The sequence below is a fragment of the Chelonia mydas genome, chromosome 8, assembly GCF_015237465.2.
Source record: "Chelonia mydas isolate rCheMyd1 chromosome 8, rCheMyd1.pri.v2, whole genome shotgun sequence".
Taxonomy (NCBI): domain Eukaryota; kingdom Metazoa; phylum Chordata; order Testudines; family Cheloniidae; genus Chelonia; species Chelonia mydas.
Genome location: NC_057854.1, coordinates 73,848,899 through 73,858,768, shown reverse-complemented (window position 1 = coordinate 73,858,768; position 9,870 = coordinate 73,848,899). Strand labels below are relative to the sequence as shown.

Genomic DNA, 9,870 nt, shown 5'->3' with positions numbered 1-9,870 from the left:
CTGTCCACCTACCTGCTTTGAAAAGAGTGAAGTGGTTAGGATCAGAGTAAAAGCTGGAACTACCTGGATATTGCTGGATCCTATAGCTTTTTAAATTCAAGCCCCGTAGTTGTACCATCAAAACGGAGAAAAAGTCCAGCTGCCCCTACAGCCTAAATAACACCCAGACACTGACACAGCCCAGTGCAGCAGTACTGCAAGAACACAGATCTAATACTTCATTCTGCTGGATCTAGGCACTTTTTAACCCCAAACCTCAGCTAAATGCAGATGGATACAGAAGAGACATATGAGTTTTTGTAGCTTTCTTGTACCACAGTATGTTGGGGCCAGATTTTTTTTAAGTGCAGCATTAGAAGCAACAGTTGTTCTTTAGTTTGATGTTACAATTTCTGGATCTGTGGCCAAATTTTGGCAGGATCCAGCTACAAGATCTGAATTTTTGTAGTACTGTTGTCCTGGAGTGCATTAACATCCAGATTGTTAAGGTACAGCAGGGGCAGTTAAACATGTCTTTTATTCAGGCAGTAGATTTTGAAGGATTGGGGCCAAAAACGGACTGGATACAGCAGGATCCAGGTTTTTGCTGCTCTGTTGTACCAGGATGCATCATGATTCAAGTTTAATTGATGGAAAAGGAGCATCTACACTTGCTCTCTACTTAGACTGCAGAGTTTGAAGTAGTGGGGAACAAAAATTGTCTGGCTCCAGATTTTACTTTTTCCAGCTGGTTTGCTGACCAACCAATGAATGGGTGGGCCTGAGTATAAATAACCAGGTGGTCACTATTGACTCCTGCCAGCTGTTTCCATTTTATAATGATAAATCCCCTGATCAAGAACACTGTTGGAACAGAGCTGAAGGCTCTACTTACTCGAGCTTAGGCTGGGGACCTATCCCTATACTTTGTATGTGTGATTGTATCACAGAGATAAAGCAGCTGTGGGAAGAATTAAATAAGCCTTCCCCCTCCCTGCTCTGAGGTTCTGTTCCTCCTCTGTAGGCAGGGAGATGCTGAGTTGAGGCTACTTCCCTGGGGTTAAGGTAAATGGATGTCTGGTTTAAGTAAGAGTTGCACTCAGGCTTTTAGCTGGTGAGTTCTGATGCTATTTGGTCTGGCTTGTCTCTGACAGCAGCTGTATATTGATGCCATTTTGGAGCTAATATTTATATGGGTAGCCTTGCTGGCTAGTGTTCAATAAACTCATGGCTTTGGAGATAATATAACAGCCCTTTTGAAAAAGGAATCTGAACTGCTGATGGAGATTGGGATGAGGGGGAGGCTTTGAGTCCTGTATGGCCTAGACTAAATGTGTTTGGTTCTCTTCTCCTGCACCCCCCCACAAGTACTTGGGTAAACATTTTATTAAAAACAACAATGATCAGGTATATAACAGCTTTTTGTTAGTTGGAGGGACTAATGCTTCTAGTGCATGCAGAAACCTTGGCAGATAGCATATCTCTCTGTGTTCAAACATGGGGTGTGAATGTCTGAGTGGCTGTTCTTGGGTAGCAGCATACATCCCCAGGAAGGGGGTACAGAAGTTAAGTATGTCCTAAAAATCCTATTCACTTTACAAAGGAAACCTTTCAGCTTTCCCATACACTTTCTAGCAGATAATAACTAATATTACCTGTGATATAACATGTGAACTAAAATCTCATGAGACTGTTCCAAATCTTATGACTTGATTCTGACTCTTGATAGTATCTTTCTTAAAGCACTAACTCTTGGAGTGATGTGATTGTGAGCAGCTCAGTCATTCTTTAAAACAAACAAACCTTAATATTTCCTAAAATCTCATGACTTCTGAGCGTTAGCCTTTTGACTGCTTGGGGGCTGGCAATAGTGTAACTCTAAAGTTACAAAGGATCTTATTTTAAAGTAGGGAAAGTGCTGGTTTAAAAAAATAAAAACACTTTGTCCTTCAGGTGCAAGGTTAAAGTTGTCTCTTCTGACTGTTTTGACTGGCTGTGCAGATATATGGCAGTTAAGGATTCCCCAGCACTCTCCAAAACGATGAGCGTTAGCTGCCATTCCCTTAATTTAAAACATTCTAGGTCCCAGGTGCCATATAAACTATTGTGTGCCTAAAAGCTGCTCTGCCAGATCACTTGGTTACGCTGACACTGCTACTTAATTTTTTTCAGCATTTTATAACCCTAACTATTAAAAGTGCTCCAAATTAAATTGTATTAAATTTCCTATGCAATCTTTTAATTATTGCTCAATTACAAGCTTTTGTCTTTTACCTTTATCTGGTTTCAACGTCCAATCTTAAACCTAGTAACTAATTTTAAATCTTTGATCCTCTAATTTATTTTAAAAATTAAAGGGAAAGGAATTTACAATACCATTTTTTAAAGACGGCTTCTACACCTGTGGCTGAAAAACAATACACAGCTTAAAATTGCCTCCCAGCAAAAGGTACTTGGCTCAAGCTTAGTGGACAGAACCCTGGACTGGGATTCAAAACCGTGTGTTTTATTCCCAGCTCTATGACCGGCCTGCTGGCTGACCTTGGCTAACTCACTTTATCTCTCTGTTTACACATCTGTCAAATGGGGGTTAGGATATTTCCTTCCTTTTGAGCTCTTTGAAGATCTGATGAAATGCCATGTAACAGCTAGGTATTACTGGAACTATCCCAATGTCTGCAGACAGCCTGAATCAGTTCATTTTTAAGATAGGATATTCAAAAACACATAAGGAAATTAGTTTTCAGGATTTGTTTTACAAAAAGAAGAGCCAGACTTTAGTTTCTCTAGAAGACTTTGACTATGGAATATAATTATTCTACAATTTAAAGGGAATTATGCAACTATTACAATATCTGCATAGTCCCATCCACAGGGTTTGTCTTACACTAGGCATAAAATATAAATTTTCCTTTTAAAAATTGCACAGTATGGTAGGTTTGTCCTAAAGTCAAAGCATTGCTCGGAAAAATAAATACAACAAATATTTGTACATGTATCTTTCAATTATCATTATTGGATCTCTTTTTATAAAATCTACAGCTTAGCCTATTTTTGCATAATGACCAATATTAAAGATTTTATCCGCTTATTTATGAAAATGCTTGACCAAAAAGTACCTTGAGATACAGTATAATTTTACATTCCAGCTCTTAAATGAACAAACTTGAAAGTTAATATCAAGCTATGTCTATTGATACAATCTCTGACTGGGTACAATCGGCTGATGTGAACACTGGTAGGTTAACTTATCGGTTGTAAGAAATTAAATTAGCTGAAGAAACTGTTTTACGTTAATGACAGTACTATCCATTGGAAAATTCTATTTTCTGTAAGTAAACAGAGATGGGGGAGAAATCAGAACAGTTCTGTATCTACAAGCACAACTAGAGATGAGGCTTCTTTTTAAATGCAAAAATAAAAGAGAAAACGGATCAAAATGCCAGATGTAATAATTCATGTCTGGCAAGATGCTGTCCTTACAGTAAGAATGAGTTTAAGGTGTTAGAGACTTATTTTAATCAACTCAAAGCTAACAATTGTTTCTGCTCGAAAATGTCATGTCTCACTGTATATCTTGATCAAAGGTGTGTAGGGGTTTTATTTGTCTTTTGGTTTGCAAACAGAAATTGGACAGGATTATTTTTAACTGAATAATATTTGCTTTAGTAAGGTCAGCAGAAAATGGCAGCCTATAGTTCTTGAATTTACTTGCATTGTAACTTAAAATCTAGCTTCCTCTTGGGTAAAATCAGTAATAAAATTTATGCTCTGGTTTCATTTTCTAACAACTATCTGGTAAAATTCAGAAATAAACACCTTCAGTAGAAAAGGGTTGAAAATTCTTGTTTCGGGTATTCTCTCAGCTCTAAACTGGATGACAATATGATTAGTCTTATAGTAACTTATACTACAAAACACTATATTTTAAAAGAACCTTTTATTCCTACTCTTAAGTGAATACATATTTGCCTTCTAACATGCTAAAGACTGATTAAGTTTACCACAACAGCACTGTCTACTGGCAAAAGTCAAATGATTGCAAGCAATGTTTAATAAAGTCCCCTTAACGGATTTCAAATGCACTAAGACAGTATCAGGGTAGCATTCCATAAAGCTGTCGCAGCCTTGTTTGTACATAACAAGGATGGTATAAAGATACAAATTATATTCTTGTGCACATGGCCAAACTTGAAAAACAGGTAATCAAAGTCAAGTTTTCTTTGACTATGCAATTTTATATGGTGGTTGCATGTCATAACTGAAGCGGTTTGGCAGAGATGTGTGAGACAGTTAATATTAGACCTATTCTTATATTCTAGGTCAGACCAACACATCTGTAAAGCTGCACATTACTGTCCTGTAAGTGTAATATGAAAAATAAACCAATTTCATGAAAATCTTGACATGTCTACAGCAAAAATCTGTGTTATACAACAGCTGAGATTTCTAACCTGAACTTCAAATCTAGGAAAACTTCTCCACACACTCATTCAAAAAGAGTTGCATAGTGTTGTTGCCATGTTGGTCCCAGGATATTAGAGACAAGGAGGGTAAGGTAATATCTTTTATTGGCCCGTTGGTAAGAGAGACAAGCTTTTGAGCTTACACAGACCTGAAGAAGAGCTCTGTGTAAGCTCAAAAGCTGGTTTCCCTCACCGACAGAAGTTGGGCCAATGAATGAGTATAAGCAGAAAATTAACTAGATGTTTGAGTTATCCAGACCCGTAATTCCAGGTTTTTCCAGTATCCTATCTATTCCTGGGTTTCAGATGGCTTTGTAAACATTCTTCAGGTATAACAGCACTCCTAAACTAAGTAAAACATCAGTGGTTTCTAATGGTTTTCTATCTTGGACAGTAATGTTATAAAATGTCATTTTTGTGATCTCAAGTATGCCTTATCACTGTTAAAGAAGCATCCGATGAACTGTTTCATTAAAGGAGCTAAAAACTAATGTGTTTAGTATTGCATGTAGCAGTGTCTTTCACCTTATGTACTGAGAGCTTATACTTTTCCTGACTTGGTTTGTCCCACAATATTTACACTATAATTTATATTTAAACTTATCTTTTCTTCACAGATTGATGCTATAACAGACCTTGGAACATGTGAAACTCACTAAAGATGTCTGTTCCAAATCAACAGTATCCAACTATTGTTAATCCTCCACCACCAGAATATATCAATCCTAAAAAAACTGGCTGTTTAACAAATCAACTTCAGTATTTACAGAGGGTGGTCATGAAAGCTATGTGGAGACACAACTTTTCCTGGCCATTTCACCAGCCTGTAGATGCTGCAGCATTAAACCTTCCTGTAAGACTCCATTTGAGTATTGTATTAAGCCTTATAATATGTTGAAGAATAAGCAAGTGAAATCTTAAAGGTAAACTGAAATGTTGGCTTTAAAAAATGAAATCTGTTACTCCACAGAGATTCTGGGCAGTGCTGCAGTTTAGGCCCCTAGGACTGTCTACATGATGCCAGAAGTATTTCAGCCCCCAAAGCAGCCTAGGACGGGGAAGTCTATAAAGGGGTCTTAAACCACCCCACCCAGCAACCCCTGAGCTGAAAGTTCTGGGCTGCACTTCTTAAAGGTGCAGCACAAACTCTTAGCCCAGGCCTTTACTCCTCCATCACTATATTATGATAAGAATTGTCAGGAAATAATGCTTGTAAACATTATCGTCCCCAATAAGTAGCTGAGATCTTGCAGTTGCTTTCTTCAGAGTGGAAAAAATCCAAATAGATTCTACCACTGAAAATCTGATGCAACTTATCCAAATACCATCTTGATTTAATGTTATGTTTGTCTGTTCTAAGGCCTCATTTGAGTTTCTGGTGGGAATGGTTTAAAGATCGTCAGTGACCTGCTGTGCACAAGAGAAATATTAGAAAGAGAAATCCAGATGAATTTCCCACTAGAAAAAGCTTTCTCTTGGTGAATGGGAGTGGGGTACCCTTCTAAAGACACCTGCTCTTAAAATAGTCAGTAGTTTCTTGACATCTTTTAAACTGTTTATAGAGCATTATGTGTCCATTCAAACTTTTATTCAGGGTTCAGAGAATAGTGTCAACACCTCTGACGCATCCCTAAGAGGTTGACGCTTAATGCTGCATAATCTGAAAGTATGGCACCTTTGGAACAGTTTAATATGCTATATTTACTTTTATGCATGTAAGATTTATGAGAAAATATTGACTTTATTGAAGATATGTTATGTTTTAGAGAATTTGATTGACATTTGGGCTTGTTTGTGGAATGTCCAATTAACACTTTACACCAGTAAATTAATGGATTACTTTTTTTCCTGTAATCATCATGTGTCTCTGACAGGAAGGTGGTGAAACTGACCGATGATGCTCATAAGCTTCTTTCACTGTTATACTGACAGTGTATCACTTTTTTTTTTTCTACACTGCAGAGAAGATGAATACAAATACTAAGGGTTTAAAAAAATAAACCTCATCAGACTTCCTCAACACCATATGCCTGCTGTGGGGCTTTCACTCACTCTTTTGGGGCCTTGATGTAGGGGCAATCTGAGACTTTAACTGGTTTGAGTGGTGAAAGAATTAAGAATGTGTGGTCATTTTCTCACTAGGCTAGTCTGGTTTCTCCCTATATCTGTCCTGTCAAAATCTCCAGTTCAAATACAGAATTACGCATTAGTTGACCAGAATAGCTCATCGTGGTAATCTAAAGTCTTCTTGACTTTTAAGTGAAAGACCGAACTTCCGATTTTAACTTTCATTTTCTATGTAGTGCTACATTTTAAAAGCAGGCACCCTTAGATAACCTTCAAGAAACTTAAAAGGGCAATATTCCATTCTTAAAATCACTTATAAATGCATGCATACTCCTAAAAGAAGGCTAGCCACATTTCTCAGTTTGGAAGTCTTTGAGATATGAAGGGTTGTTTTCAATGGTTTGGTTCTTGCTTGAACTATAGATTTCCTCTCAAGAATGCATATGTCCAGTCACAGCCCAGGGGTTAGGCTGCTCACCTGGGATGTGGGACACCCAGATTTGAATTCCCACTCTACTTGATTTGGAGCAGGAACTTGAACCTGAGTGTCCCATATCCTAGGTGGGTGCCCTAAGTGCTGGGTTATAGCATCAATCTCTGTCTGGACCAATGAATACTTATTTTCTGAAATCGCTCATCATAAAATTAAAAGAATGGAAATTAACTAGATGACCTAACATCTTTCTAATACCCTACCAAAGAAGGCTTAGAAACATAGGAATTGCCATACTGAATCAGACCAGTGGTCTAGTAGTGTGTCACTAAGGATCTTTCTGAACAATGCCAAAGAAAGGTGTAATAAACCCTGACAGGTGATTATGGGATAACTTGTCCCCAAATAAAGCTTTCTCCTAATTCTGAATAGTTTTTGGATTATGCACTGAAGTATGAGTGTGTTTATCCCTGCGCAAACCCTGGTTTCTTTGTTGTTTACAATTAACTCTGGATATAACTCTCATCTTGTAAAGCTCTTTGTCTTAATGAGATCCTGTGGCAATGAGTTCCACAAGCAAATTGTGTATTGTGTGGGAAGAGTGCTTCTTTCATCAGTTCTAAACTCTCCGCACAATTTGGTGTCACTGACTGTTCCTTCTTGTATTATGAGACGGAATGAACAGAAGTTTGATGTATCTTCTCAATAACATTCCTTATACTGTGTACTCTTATTTTTGCATTTGAGGGTATGCAATCCTGGTCTCTCTCAATATGAGGTTTTATGCCTTGAACCATTATTGTTACCCAACTCTGAACTCCCTCAGGATGCTGCTGTATTCTTTCTGATTTTTGTGAGGTTGAGGGTTATGTATTAATCTAGTCTTGTCAAGGAATGGGGCTTCCACCACAACAGCCCTTAGACTTTTTTAATATGCTACAAGATGTTGCTCTTAGGTTTATAATTTCTTAACCCAGTCAAGTTTCTCCTGGTTATCCCCTTGGATTACCCTTAAACTTGCCTTTCATTAGTGTCTACATGTACCAGCCATTTATAAATTGTTTCCGTGACATAGTTGTTACTTAACCAAGGTATGGTATAAATACTTAGTTCTTTTAACATTTTCTCTCAAATCAGACCCTCCAGACAATTTGTTTTGTTTGGAGCAGTAGACAAAACCCTTTATCCATATCTGTTTCTCTTGACAAACTCATTTGGTCAGTTTGTCCAAAAGCACTGTCAAAGTGACTGTTGTCTGTATTTTGTTTTTGTTCTTAGGAGAAGCTGTCACTTAAGGTTAATATTGTAGGTCATTCATTCAAAGTTGTGGCAACAATTGTAGTTAGCCTCAGGACAGTTCTGCCTCTTCAAATTTCTAAGGCAGCCACTTAGAATTTAACACATACTTTCAGAAATAGTGTAGCTTCAACTTTTGCATAATCTACAATAAATTCTGTCTGGCTTCATTACAAGGACAGTGAGTATCTAACTTAACCCTTCTGACACCAAAAGGGGACAGGAGGTGGCAGAAGAGATCAGTATTTTGACAATAGCTGTCTTTTTAGCTGTGCCCGTTTAAATGTTGTTCTGGTGATGTTGTTAAACAGACAGTTAAACATTATTAAGATGTATTTAGCCTTTTGTTCCAGTGGATGAATTGCTCTAGTTATAGGTGCTTCAGAGGTTGTCATTACTAACTTAATTATTTGAAGCATCTGTAACCTAGTTAATTGGAGCGTAAAACTGTTGAATGTTTCTGATTTCTTCTAACCTAGGGATTAACAACTGGGTGCTAATTCCCAGAGGTGGAAGTGAGCAATTCTACTAAGATATATTATATATATTTTTTTTTTAAATGGTCAGTCAGCTAGGTCTTGAATTCACCTTTGTCTTTAGGGAAGCACCATGGCCCAATGGATAACATACTGGACAGATATCAAGAGACCTAGACTCTAGTCCCAGCGCTACCTGCAATTTTGTGCGAGTCTCTTTGCCTGTCTTTGCTTCCATTTCTCCATCTGGGAAATGGGGATGCTTCTTTTCACTTGTAAATTGCTTTGAAACCAACAGATGAAAAGTGCTATACAAGAGAACTATTATTCCTAGCAGAAGTGTCATTTATCCACATGGTCCTATTCAATAATACTATTGAAATTAATACTTTTTTTAAAAAAATCTATCATGCAAGGGGAAGAGTACAAAGAAATTAAGTTCCATAATACCTCTGCTGTTGTGGCACTTACGATGCTTTTAATGGTAACTTTAAACCTGAAGGAAAGCTTTCTTTTAATAGAATGTTCCTATTCCAAATTTAGCAACATAGTAGTTCTGTTCTCCTGTTAAGGTTAACAGGTTGTCCTCAAATGTACAAGAGCGCTCATGTTCTAGTAATACTTATTAATCTTTAATTAAATTCACAAATTTATATAGTTTTAACCATCTTTTTCAAAACCACAGGATTATTATAATATCATTAAGAAACCCATGGACTTGAGCACAATTAAAAAGCGTTTGGAACATAATTATTATACAAAAGCTACAGACTGCATTGAAGACTTTAAAACTATGTTCACGAACTGCTATGTGTATAACAAGGTATGTAAAATGCTAAAAAGAGGGGACTGTAGTAAATGATAGTGATCAGTAGGCCATATACCCAATTCTGAAAGTGTTTGCTATTGATGCATTTTGTTACTTGTAACAGCTAAGTAACCTAACGTGTCTCTGAATTTTAATGGAAAACATTCATTTAAATAGACTGGTAGTATTTATTCAAACTTACCAAAAGCACCTAGTCAATCTCTAGCCATCTGTACAATTCATTGAAAGGATAAATGTCCTCACACAAGGATCCTACCAACAAATCCACTACAACATAGCCCATGTAATCGCACAACAAACATGTCTAACAATTAAAAAGCTTAT

At 37.1% G+C, this 9,870-nt stretch overlaps 1 protein-coding gene across 4 annotated transcripts in view; it reads left to right on the top strand.

Moving 5' to 3' along the window:
• The first annotated feature begins 795 nt into the window (after positions 1-795).
• BRDT (bromodomain testis associated) overlaps positions 796-9,870 on the top strand; it is a 46,107-nt gene continuing 37,032 nt past the window's right edge. For 2 of the 4 annotated variants that reach the window (XM_043521121.1, XM_043521120.1), the window contains exons 1-3: positions 813-1,093; positions 5,063-5,298; positions 9,403-9,540. In XM_043521121.1, the coding sequence (XP_043377056.1) occupies positions 5,107-5,298; positions 9,403-9,540 (330 nt within the window). In that variant the 5' untranslated portion in view covers positions 813-1,093; positions 5,063-5,106. Of the gene's footprint in view, positions 1,094-5,062; positions 5,299-9,402; positions 9,541-9,870 lie in introns of all 4 variants that reach the window. The other 2 variants (XM_043521122.1, XM_007058896.3) reach the window with 2 other exon arrangements.